The sequence below is a fragment of the Salmo salar genome, chromosome 04 (assembly GCF_965601325.2).
Source record: "Salmo salar chromosome 04, fSalSal1, whole genome shotgun sequence".
Classification (NCBI taxonomy): domain Eukaryota; kingdom Metazoa; phylum Chordata; class Actinopteri; order Salmoniformes; family Salmonidae; genus Salmo; species Salmo salar.
In genome coordinates, this window is record NC_138294.1 from 45,977,858 (window position 1) to 45,991,386 (window position 13,529).

General features: G+C 42.6%; 1 protein-coding gene across 1 annotated transcript; it reads right to left on the reverse strand.

The window, feature by feature from the left end:
• Positions 1-409: 409 nt before the first annotated feature.
• LOC106603051 (palmitoyl-protein thioesterase ABHD10, mitochondrial) lies at positions 410-12,145 on the reverse strand. The gene is made up of 5 exons (XM_014196187.3): positions 11,911-12,145; positions 3,083-3,269; positions 2,771-2,882; positions 2,302-2,439; positions 410-1,990 (listed from the first exon to the last, which is right to left on the reverse strand). Exons 1-5 carry the CDS (start codon positions 11,990-11,992, stop codon positions 1,649-1,651), a joined length of 861 nt encoding a protein of 286 aa, XP_014051662.1. The 5' UTR covers positions 11,993-12,145; the 3' UTR covers positions 410-1,648.
• Between the last annotated feature and the right edge of the window lie 1,384 nt (positions 12,146-13,529).

Sequence of the window (13,529 nt, forward strand, 5' to 3'; positions counted from 1 at the left end):
TAGGTGCCAGGCGCACCGGTTTGTGTCAAGAACCGCAACGCTGCTGGGTTTTTCACATTCGTGTGCATCAAGAACCGTCCACCACCCAAAGGACATCCAGCCAACTTGACAACTGTGGGAAGCATTGGAGTCAACATTGGAGGCCAGCATATCTGTGGAACACTTTCGACACCTTGTAGAGTCCATACCCAGACGAATTTAAACTGTTCTGAGGGCAAAAGGGGGGAGGGTGGGTGCAACTCAATATGAGGAAGGTGTTCCTAATGTTTGTTATACTCGGTGTATATGTTAAGAAATAAGATACACTTCATAACCTTTTGGAAATGGCTAATTTAAAAAAAGAAAAACTGAAATGAAACCTTTCAGATTGGTTTGTTAATCTCATACCTATCTGAAAAAGACAGATCCATACATTTTGGTACTTTATTTATTGGCATAAGCGTCAGATGGTATTGCTTGTTATCATCAATAAACATATAACCGTAGTGTTTCCGTGAACTAGCCCATCAATTCTGCCACATAGTGACATCACCTATAAACATTTAACTGTGATATGGAACATGTCATAAATAAACTTAGTTCACAAGATTATACATTTAGGATCTAGATTGTGAGATGGTTGGAAACCAACCAGAAAAACCTGGCTTTAACAAGCAAAACGGAATGTTTACTACACTAAACAGGAAAATCTGAACACGGGCTGCTGCCTACACGGAAATGTTTTTCACCTAACAACTCCCAGTCACTCAAACCAGACTAACATCTCATGATGATACTGTTCAATCGTTTATGAGATCTGTGTCATTTTGGAATAGGACCCACTAGCAACAAAACCCATATGAACTGAGCCAACATTGAAAGTAACCCCGAGCGACATAAGTTGAATCTACATAAAGTTCCTCATACATGAGTTGTCATGCAGTCAATATTCTGTTCTGACCTTGTGTGCAAAGTCAAATGACATGGACAAATCAATACGAAAATAGATATGTTCTTTCAGCAATGGAACCAAAAGCGCAAATACAGACAGCATGGGAAATGAGCAGTGCATGGGAATCAGCATGAGAATCATACAGTACAGTTGAAGTCATTTTTCCAACTGATCTCTTCACAGACCACCACCCCCTCCTAGAAATCTATTCTGCTGGAGACATGTTACATAGTGAAGTGCCTAAAATACTAGTGACATTTGCTGCCTCCTATTCGTCTTTAAGTTCACATGCATACATAAAGGCACAACTGCCCATTACACTTGTATTTGTTGGGAGTAAAATTGACAGCGGAGAAAATAAATGTTTGCTCACAGGTGGACGTAACACACCTGTACCGGATGTGCTATTGTAATAGGAGTGAGCCCTACTCATTAACGGTTTAACGAAATCACTATCAGACCACAAGGTGAGAATAAATAAACTTCACAGAAATCCCAAGAAGTTTGGGAGTAGTGTGAACAAAGTGGCATGGCACCAGTAAAAACAAAAGCTATGGAGAGAGCCAGGAGAAAGTGTAAGAGCTCCTTTTCTTCACAGTATGTATTTTGTAAAGTAGCACCTCGATTTTGTAACGCATCAGGAACAGAGCAGTCGGAGTGCAGGAGTTGGGATCGGGGTGGTAGGTGTCACCCATAGCATTGTCCAGTTTTGGCCACTCAAACCAAAGTGGTCAGCTTGTCTATTAGGTCATCGATGGTGTAGACTATGAGCTTGATGTCCTCCTTTTCTGCCATGCGGTGCTGGCCATGCTTGCGCAAGATGACGTCAACGTCATTGCTAAGCACACGTTCGGCTAGCTGCATGGAGATGTGCCAGGGCACATCCTGGTCCTTCATCCCATGGATGAGCCTCACCGGGCAGGTCACTGGAATGGGGCTCTGCAGAACGCAGTGCTGCTCTGCCTCCTTCAGGAACTCTGTGGTGAACGTGATGGAGCCCTCCTCGTTGTGTTTGGTAGGAACCACCCACTGCCCCTTCTCTTCAATCTCCTTCCTCGCCTAGAATGACAGACAGGTGGCATTTAGACAAAATTCTTGAATTAGATTTAGGTGGAGACATTATCTAAGATGGCAACCATTTAAAAAAGTTCAGGAAAGATGTTTTAATTATAATGCCATCTGAATTTTGTTCTTTCAATACTAACTGCATGCGCTTCAGAATTAAGGATTTTTTGTTCCCTTTCTTTTGAACCCTCCTTCAGTTTGTTGATATGATCCATTTAATCAAGTGTCAGTCATGAGGGGAAAAGTGGTCTGTAGAGCCTTAAGGTTATTGACAACTCAAGATGGCTGACTGAATGCTGACTCACCTCAATAGGAAGTGTATTGAAGACAGTTACAAAGTGGTCAGCTGCTGTAGAGATACCAACCATGGCCGCAGTTTTTTCTGGACGAGCTATGGCTGCCAGGCACATCAGCCAGCCACCCATACTGGAGCCAACCAGAATCTGCAACACCAGAATAATTATCTAGATCAGAACTTACCCTCCAATGATAGCACGGATATCCCTAGTGTAAATGATGCATGTACGGAGGAACCAAAGGCTTCTGCAGGACAAGTAGAGGTATAATAATCTGATATCCTCCACATGGCCATCAGGGCTACGTTTATTACTAACTCGGTAGTCAATTCACACTGCAATCTTTAACAGTTTTACATAAACTACCATCCCACTATTATACATGAGTCTGTGCAGGTCTATTTCAGGTAATAATACTTTGTATTACACTGGCTGACTACAATTAATCTCATCATAGAAACAGAGAGGAGCGCCTTACTTGTGGCCCCTCCACAAGCTCGTCCAATACATATAGAACATCCCTCTTCCAAGTGCCGACAGTGCCGTCTACCATTTCACCTTCAGATGACCCACAGCCTGTATAGTCAAACCTGGGAAAGACAACAGACTACATCATCATGATATGAGCAGCCTATAACTCAATGAGAGCAATGCAGACAACAACAACAAACAACAAAAAATTGGCAACAAGTCCTGACCAATTCAAGGAATGACATACGCACATGCATGATTGTAGAGAGAGATCAGACAGCTCTAGTTTTCATGACTGAAAACGCTATAGCTAATTTACCTTATGTAAGCGTGGCCTAGTGATTTGCAGAACTCCTCAAGGGCTTCTGCTTTCTTCCCCCCCATGTTAGAGGCAAACCCGGGCAAGAAGACTACACCTGGGCTCTTCCCCTTCACTTTTCTATAGGCTAGCTTCGGCAGGTCAGGGCGTGTCGCATACTGCACTGTAGACGACTTGTGTCTCACTCCTGGAAAACAGAAACATTACAACAATTCGCATACGTTTCCCCCAAACCATTGGGTCAATCTTGAAATACATGATTTCACTCAATGACACAGCTAGCCATGCCGGTGTGACTTGGAGATGATGGTGCTTTTACAATGGTTTTGTTTGATGTTCCAATTTGTATGCGTCTTGTCAAGTGTTGTAGTCCAGTCTCGAGATAGAGGGTCTCGGATGCATTTTTACTCGTCCAGTGAGAACTCGTGATTTCTTCCCAAGACCAGTCGAGACCAGGGGCCTAATTTATAACCGTTGTAAATATCGGCGTGCCCCATTTCTGAAGACTGCTGGCCTGTGTTATAAACCGTGCTCCCTTTCAGATGCATAAAACAAAAACAAATAACAGCTTATCGAATAGGCCCAATTAAATGAGATGCGCATGGTAATTTGTTGAATGGCTACTTTGTGAATATGAACTCATCATGGCCATGAGGAAATCAGTCAACTGAAATAAATTCATTAGGCCCGAATCTATGGATTTCACATGACTAGGAATACCGATATTCATCTGGTGGTCACAGATACCTTAAAAGAAAAATGGACTCACAATGGGCCTCAGGATCTCGTCAAGCTATTCCTGTCCATTCAAATTGCCATCGATAAAATGCAATTGTGTTTGTTGTCCGTAGCTTATGCCTGCCCATTTTATAACCCCACCGCCACCATTGGGCCCTCTGTTCACAACGTTGACATCAGCAAACTGCTCGCCCACACAACGCCATATACATGGCCGTACTGCCAAATTCTCTAAAATGTCTTTGAGGCGGCTTATGGTAGAGAAATTAACACTACATTCTCTGGTAACAGCTTTGGTGGGCATTACTGCAGTCAGCATGCCAATTCCACACTCCCTCAAAACTTGAGACATCTGTGGCATTGTGTTGTGACAACTGCACATTTTAGAGTGGCCTTTTATTGTCCCCAGCACAATGGGTCACCTATGGAATGATCATGCTGTTTAATCAGCTTCTTAATATGCCACACCTGTCAGGTGGATAGATTATCTTGGCAAAGGGGAAACGCTCAAACCGGAATGTGGATTTTTTTTGTTGAGAAATAAGCTTTTTGTGCATATGGAACATTTATGGGATCATTTCAGCTCATGAAACATGGGACACTTTACATGTTGCATTTATAGTTTTGTTCAGTGTATTTCACAAGTATAACACCATGAGTCAGAAAAGGTGAGGAATTTATTCTGCAATGTTGAAATATGTGACTACAAAATTGAAATGTGACCATTTCTAATTTTAGAATCCCCCAAAAATATATAGGCCTAGATTTTTGCTCTTCTCCCTAACGGCAAATGATAGCATCTTATTATATTTAGCTACCTGTTCTTTTTTTAATGATTAAGCGTGTCATCATACTGTATATTCCCATTTGCCCAAGGCTACTACTAGGCTACTTTTGCATTCTTGAAATGTAATACCTCAACCACTAGAAACTGTGTATGAATGGTCTAAAGATTGTGGGAGGATAAGCACATTCTTACGTCAAGATACATTTTCATAAATGCCAACTTCTGCATGATAACTGGCACACACACGTTTTGGGGCATATTTTGTAGTTATGTAAGGTTTCTAAATGAGGCCCCAGTGGAGTAAAAAAATCTGAATTATCAGCCCCTGTTCAGTCAGCGCATAAGTGCTGTGCCAAGCCAGAGATCCACACTCATTTCATGACATTTATATCTTATAGCCCATTAAAACCTGGGCTTTTCTACATAACATTATTGTCCTTTACTTTGTTGAAACATATCCTCAAACCTTGTCACGCTCTTCAGAATTTCCTTGCTCCCCTAGAAGACCGGGGGAAATTGTACATTTGTATCATGGTCTGTATATATATATTTACAGACCATGGTTAGTGATAATTTGAAGAGTGACTATTCGCCCTCTGAATACATTTTTCCACCATTCTGAATGGCTATAGAATCCATATGTTCCCCCCGGTCTTGGTCTGTCTCACTTTAGGTGGTCTCGAACAACACTGGTCTTGTCACACCTTTGACTAATCATGGTCTGTTTTGACTAGCTAGCTAACGGTGCTTCAAAACAACTCGGAAACTCAGTAAAAATGTATTTTTTGCATAGCGCCTCCTATTGGTCAATTCTGATATTTTCCAAGTGGGAAACTCAGAGCTCATTTTCATACAAATAGTTTCCAAGTGATGAGTTGTCTTGAAAGTGTCATAATACTGACAACTGATGAATAGCTGCTGGCGAGTTAGCCAAGTTAGCTGCAGGCTTGCATTAGCAATAGCTAGCAAGGTAGCTACTTGTAACTAACTAGCTAGCTGCAGGGTGGTATGCTGCTGGCTGATGAAACTACGGCAGCGAGCAAAGGAAACGCCTTTACCATCTGTTTTATTGCCGAATGTAGAAACACTGGAGAACAAACTGTTGGAGCTCCGTTGAAGATCGTCCTATCAAAAGGGACCTGAAGAACTGTAATATTTTATGTTACTCTGAAACTTGGCTAAACAAGGACATGGATAATATTCTAGCTGGCGTTTCTATGCATCGGCAGGACAGAACGGCAGCATCGGGAAAGCTCAAGGGAGGAAGTGTGTGTCTGTTAACAGCTGGTGCGCGATCTTTAATATTAAGGAAGTCTCGAGGTTCTGCTTGCCGGAGTTAGAATATCTCATGATAAGCTGTAGACCATACTATTTACCAAGAGAGTTTATCTATATTTTTCATAGCTGTCCATTTATCACCACAAATCGAGGCTGGCACTAAGACCGCACTTAATGAGCTGTATAGGGCTATAAGCGAACAAGAAAACACTCATCCAGAGGCTGCGATCCTGGTGGCTGGTGATTTTAAGGCAGCACGTCACCTGTGCAACTAGAGGTAAAAATATTTTTAATAAACACTAGACCACCTTTACACCTCCCCCACACACAAAGCTCTCCCTCGCCCTCCATTTGGAAAATCTGACCAAATCTGAAGCGCTCAATACGGAAGTGGTCCGATGAAGCGGATGCTAAGCTTGTTTCGCTAGCAGAGAAGTTGGGTTGTCACGATACCAGATTACGATACTCCGAGGTATCGTGGCAAGGAAGCAAAACATGAAGTGGACAACATTTCTTGAGGAAAACAGTCCTAATGTTGGAAACAAGCAGCCTAATGTGTCACCCAGAATCATGTTTATTTTCCAAGAACACAATATATTTACATAGGTTTGTAAAGGACCAAAGAGTAAAGTCTGCTGTGTGTTTTCCTTTGTTCCATGGAAAATCAGGTATCCCAGTATCATGACAACCTTAACAGAGACTGGAATATGTTTCTGGACTCATCCAATGGCATTGAGGAGTTTATCACATCATTCACAGGCTTCATTAATAAAAGCATTTGTCGACATCCCAAAGTGACCGTACGCACATATCCCACCCAAAAGCCATGGATTACAGGCAACATCCGCACTGAGCTAAAGGCTGGAGCTGCCGCGTTCAAGAAGCGGGTCACAAACCCAGACAAACCCACCATTGAGAGAATCCCAACTGGTTGCATCATCGCCTGGTATGGCAACTGCTTATAAGAAATACCGCTACGTGCGCCGACGAACCATCAAACAGGCAAAGCGTCATTACGGGACTAAGATGGAATCCTACTACACCGGCTCTGATGCTCATCGGATGTGGCAGGCCTTGCAAACTATCACGAATTATAAAAGGGAAACCCAGCCGCGGGCTGCCCAGTGACGCAAGCCTACCAGACAAGCTAAATGCCTTCTATGTTTGCGTCGAGGCTAGCAACACTGAACCATGCATGAGAGCACCAGCTGTTTCGGACGACTGTGTGTTCATGTTCTCTGTAGCCGATGAGAGTAAGCCCTTTAACCTGTCTGGGCTAGGGGGCAGTATTTTCACAGCCGGATGAAAAACGTACCCAATTTAAACAGGTTACTACTCTGGCCCAGAAACTAGAATATGCATATTATTAGTAGATTTGGATAGAAGACACTGAAGTTTCTAAAACTGTTTGAATGGTGCCTGTGAGTATAACAGAACTCATATGGCAGGCAAAAACCTGAGAAAAATCCAAGCAGGAAGTGAAAAGTCAGAGAATTGTAGTTCTTTTGATTCTCTATCGAAGCTCCAGTGTCTGTGGGGTGACGTTGCACTTCCTAAGGCTTCCATTTGTTGTCTAAAGCCTTCAGAAAGTGGTTTGAGCATTTTCCTGTCACTGGGCAGAGTATAGGAGCTCAGTTACTGAGTGGTCTGCCTGGCAACAAAGGGATTGGATATGCTCGGTCCCGCGAGCACGCCCCTCCTTTTTCTTCTTGAATGAATATGCTATTGTCCGGTTGGAATATTATCGCAATTTTACATAAAAAATACCATAAAGATAGATTTTTAACAGAGTTTGACATGCTTCTAAGTACGGTAATGGAACATTTTGACTTTGTCTCTCGTTCCGCGCTCGCGCGTTATGCCTTTGGATAAGTGATCTGTACGCACGAACAAAACTGAGGTATTTGGACATAAATGTGGATTATTTGGAACAAAAACAACATTTCTTGTGGAAGTAGCAGTCCTGGGAGTGCATTCTGACGAAGATCAGCAAAGGTAATGCAATATTTCTAATACTAATTCTGAGTTTAGGTTGCCCCGAATTTGGCGGGTGTCTGAATAGCTCGCCGTGATGGCTGAGCTATGTACTCAGAATATTGAAAAATGTGCTTTCTCCATAAAGCTATTTTAAAATCTGACACAGCGGTTGCACAAAGGAGTAGTCTATCTATAATTCTTAAAATAATTGTGTATTTTGTCAACGTTTATGATGAGTATTTTTGTAAATTGATGTACACATTCACCGGACGTTTTGGTGGGAATACATTTTCAGAATATCACGCGCCAATGTAAAATGCTGTTTTTGGATATAAATATGAACTTTATCGAACAAAACATACGGACCCAGTCTGTAATACCTACATGTTTCAAGCAGACTACCATAGTCGCTGTGTCGAAGAAAGCCAAGGTAACCTGTCTAAATGACCATCACCCCATAGCACTCACATCTGTAGCCATGAAATGCCTTGAAAGGCTGGTCATGGCTCACAACAGATGACAATCTCAATTGCACTTCACACTGCCCTTTCCCATATGGACAAAAGGAACATCTACGTGAGAATACTGTTCAGTGACTAGAGCGCAGCGTTCAACGCCATAGTCCCCTCCGAGCTCATCACTAAGCTAAGGATCCTGGGACTGAACACTTCTCTTTGAAACTGGATCCTGGACTTCATGACGGGACGCCCCCAGGAGGTGAGGCTAGGAAACAACACATCCGCCATGTTGATCCTCAACACGGGGCCCCTCAGGGGTGCATGCTTAGTCCCTCCTGTACTCCCTGCTTACCCACCACTGCGTGGCCAAAACAACTTCAACAACATTAAGTTTGCAGACGACACAACGGTGGTAGGCCTGATCACCAACAACAATGAGACAGCCTATGGGAGTAGGTCAAACCTGGCAGTGTGGTCAACAACCTCTCCCTTAATGTGATCAAGACAAAGGAGATGATCGTGGACTACATGAAAAGAATGGCCGAGCACGCCCCTATTCACATCGACAGGGCTGTAGTGGAGCATGTTAAGAGCTTCAAGTTCCTTGGTGTCCACATCAACAAACTATCATGATTCAAACACACCAAGACAGTCGTGAAGAGGGCACGACAACACCTATTCCCCCACAGGAGACTGAAAAGATTTGGCATGTGTCCTCAGATCCTCAAAAAGGTCTACAGCTCCACCATTGAGAGCATCCCAACTCGTTGCATCATCGCCTGGTATGGCAACTGCTCGGCCTCCAAATGCAAGGCACTACAGCCACCCTAGTCATAGACCGTTCTCTCTGCTACCACACGGCAAGTGGTACCAGAGCGCCAAGTCTAGGTCCAAAAGGCTCCTTAACAGCTTCTACCGCCAAGCCATAAGACTGCTGAACAGCTAATCAAATGTCTACACCGGACTACTTACATTGACAAAAAAAACAAGTATGCTGCTGCTACACTTTATTATCTATGCAGTCACTTTACCCCTACCTACATGTACATATTACCTCAATTTACCTCTAACCCCTGTATATAGCCTTGTTAATGTTATTTTATTGTGTTACTTTAGTTTATTTAGTAAATATCTTCTTAAGTCTTCTTTTTCTTAAAACGGCATTGTTGGTTAAGGGCTTGTAAGTAAGCATTTCACGGTAAGGTCTACAACTGTTGTATTCGGTGCATGTGATAAAATTTGATTTTTTGACATCAGCTCAGACAGATCCAGCTCAGAGGCCCAGCTCATGAGCTCCATCAGAAGCAGATATTAAATTTAAATTGGACAAATGTGTTTATGAAAATGTTAGAGCATCAAATCGCATTTATTCGTTCTCTAATCAAACCGAATCGTTTCAAACTAAAACGTATTGTTCCTGTATCATATCCCATCTAGATATGTGTCGATTCATCTTGAAAGGGCACGATGCACATCCCTTCTAGATTCCTTTCTTCTGCTGGCCGTGGTTAATTCCTTCCACATACAGTACCATTCAAAAGTTTGGACATCTACTCATGCAAGGGTTTTTCTTTATTGTTACTATTTTCTACATTGTAGAATAATAGTGAAGACATCAAAACTATGAAATACTACATGATTCCATATGTGCTAACCAAAGTGTTAAATTAAAATACATTTTATATTTGAGATTCTTCAAAGTAGCCACCCTTTGCCTTGACAGCTTTGCACACTCTTGGCATTCTCGCAAACAACTTCATGAGGTAGTCACCTGGAATGCATTTCAATTAACAGGTGTGCCTTGTTAAAAGTTAAATTCAACAAATGATTTCCTTCTTAATGCATTTGAGCCAATCAGTTGTGTTGTGACAAGGTAGGGCTGGTATACAGAAGATAGCCCAAATAAATGCTTCACAGAGTTCAAATAAACAGACATCTCCACATCAATAGCCCAAATAAATGGTTCACAGAGTTCAAGTAACAGACATCTCCACATCAACTGTTCAGAGGAGACAGCATGAATCAGGCCTTCATGCTTGAATTGCTGCAAAGAAACCACTACTAAAGGACACCAATAAGGAGACTTGCTTGGGCCAAGAAACACAAGCAATGGACATTAGCCAGAGGAAATCTGTCATTTGGTCTGATGAGTCCAAATTAGATTTTTGGTTCCAACTGGTGTGTCTTTGTGAGACGCAGAGTACGTGAACAGATTATCTCTGCATGTGTAGTTCCCACCGTGAAGCATGGTGGAGGTGGTGTGATGGTGCTTTGCTGGTGACACTGTCTGATTTATTTAGAATTCAAGGCACATTTAACCAGCATGGCTACCACAGCATTCTGCAGCGACACGCCATCCCATCTGGTTTGGGCTTAGTGGGACTATCATTTGTTTTCAACAGGACAATGACCCCACACCTCCAGACTGTGTAAGGGCTGTTTGACCCAACACCTCCAGGCTGTTTAAGGGCTATTTGACCAAGAAGGAGAATGATGGAGTGCTGCATCAGATGATCTGGCCTCCACAATCACCCGACCTCAACCCAATTAAGATGGTTTGGGATGAGTTGGACTGCAGAAAAAGCAGCCAACAAGTGCTCAGCATGTGAGAACTCATTCAAGACTGTTGGAAAAGCATTCCAGGTGAAGCTGGTTGAGAGAATGCCAAGTGTGCAAAGCTCTCAAGGCAACAGCTACTTTGAAGAATCTAAAAAAAGTATATATTTTGATTTGTTTAACACTTTGTTTACTACATGATTCCATGTGTCATTTCATAGTTTTGATGTCTTCACTATTATTCTACAATGTAGAAAATAGTAAAAATAAAGTAAAGCCCTTGAATGACTAGGTGTCGAAACTTTTGACTGGTACTGTATGTGTGAACTCCTTTTCTTTCCTATATTCCTTTCCGCACTCCCTTTCCACATTTCCTAGCTCCCTTTTATTCATTTACCCTCTTTTCCTAGATTCGTTTCCCCTCTCTCTTTTCGTCCTTGCCTAGCTCCCTTTCTACTGTATGTGGTTAATCATTGGGAAGTGGGTAAGGAAAACAAGCTAGGACAGTAGGATAAGGGAGCTAGGTAATGAGGAAAGGGAGTGAGGAAAGGAATCTACAAAAATGGAGCGAGGAAAGGTATCTAGAAAAAGGGAGCTAGGAAATGTATCTAGAAAAAGGGAGCTAGGAAATGAGATAAGGAGAAGAGGAAATGATGGTAGGGAAGGAAAATGATAGCTTACCGACTTGGTTTTTGAAGCAGTGATTTCGTAGAAACATTCATTATTTTGAAAATCTGTCTCGTTAGCTTGCCAGTAACAATGTTTTTCGTTATGCATTTAGCTATTAGGTACAGTAAGCTAAAGTTAGCTAACTAGATAGATAGTCTCTAACGTTAGCTAGCTTTAGGCAGATATATTAGAAAAGGAATCTCTGCTTTAGGTAACTAGCTATTACTTTGTTCACTGTACTTTGGTTGTAAAGTTAACGTTAGCGACACCCGCCACCTGTAATAAGTTGTTTATGAATGACTGGAATAATTATACGTTTAATAGTTGCGACATTAATCAAACTTTTATAGTAGCTAACTACTCACCGGAAAACGTAACAGATTTTCTTTGGACATGTAACGTCAATTGGAAAATCCTGCTGAAATGCCTTGCTAGTGTAGACGCCATTCTGTTCTGCGACGAGGGTTGAGGCAGAGGAGGACAAGACTCCGACCTTATTTGAATGACACCGACTGAATAGTTAGCTAACCTTACAGTTCGACTCCTGCCACACCCTACACTTGAGGGAAACCGTGAGTTTGTGTGATCTAGCTAGCTAGCTGCTTCTTCTTGTTCATCGGTATCATGGAGTTCGCACATTTTATTTGTGCATGCCGCCATCTACTGTGCGGGAGTGTGTGGTCGAGCACGTTATATTTCGTGAAACAAAAATAAAAAGGAAGGGGGAAAGGAAAAATGTGCACCACCAACTAACCCTACACCATAGATCACTATTTCAAAACAACTAAAATCATAAAAATAAACACCACCTCATTCCACTACTTTGACCCTAACTGATCCTACACCAGGCAGACAGCCTGGGTGGACAGAAGTCTTTCGTTCAACACACCTTGTAACTCTTCTGCAGTAAAACCTCATTACACCCAAGTACTTCTCTGCAGCTGCCACCGCAACATATATTTTATGTGATTTACGTTCCATTTCTGCGGTACAGTTGATAACCATGGCAAACTGTATGTGCCAATTATGGGGGTGCTCATGTTGCTGGGGATCAGAAGTGTTCATGCAAGAGAGTGCTAAGAAGCTAACTTTACTGAAGCAGAAATTTGTATCACTCTGTATTGGCTTAGGTCTACTACTCACCCTTGACCCATCATCCCCTACTCTCTTCACTGCCTCGCAGCATATGACACCTGTTCTACTCTGACCCTGGCAACCTCAACCTGTCTCTCTTGCATGAACACTTCTGATCTCCAGCAACATGGGCACCCCCAGAATTGGCACATACAGTTTTCTCCTCTGATACTACGCATTCCTTTATCCCATGCCCTCCTGCACACTTCTCACATCTCAGAATCTCCATCCTACACACTGCTGCAACTTGACCATAAGCTTGGCATCTTAAACACCTTAGTGGGTTCAGCACAAAAGTTCTCATGGGATAACTGACAAATCCTAACAAGTCCACTTCGAGCTACCTTCACCGATTTAACAGTTCCCAAAATCTTTTCTACCCAACCTGAGACTACATATGGGTCAGCCAAAAGGCAGGGATCCACTTTCTCCATGGTGATCCTTTGCATGACCATCGGGGTGAGGCTCATACTCAGAGGTCTTCACCACACCTGCCACCACAGGTAATTCATCCTCATGCTCGTCAGGTTCAATTTCTGAGCCATCAAAGACAGCAGGGTACGGTTTGTACTTGGTACAATTCTTCCTGAACACACATCTTCCCTCTGCACTCGGCTCTTCTTCTTCCTCGCTGTCCATAACCACATCTATCCAATCACCACACTCATGCATGCCTTCATCCGCTGTATTGTTTGCAGAACACGCACTGAGGGCCTTTCTCCAATACCCAACTTCTGTTCCTTAGCCCAATTTACTAGTCTGGCTATCCCTGGCCTCTCCATGCTCACAAAATGTGGGCTGCTCTATATCTTAGAGCCTATAAAATGGCAAACCAATCTAGCTAGTTAGG

Bases quoted from the DNA above. Each gene is read 5' to 3' on its own strand.
- LOC106603051 (XM_014196187.3), bottom strand. From the start codon at position 11,992: ATGGCGTCTACACTAGCAAGGCATTTCAGCAGGATTTTCCAATTGACG. The intron at 2,883-3,082 runs GTAAATTAGCTA...TGTCTTTCCCAG, and splicing joins CTAGGCCACGCTTACATAAG to GTTTGACTATACAGGCTGTG. The intron at 2,440-2,770 runs GTAAGGCGCTCC...CTGGTGTTGCAG, and splicing joins AGCTTGTGGAGGGGCCACAA to ATTCTGGTTGGCTCCAGTAT.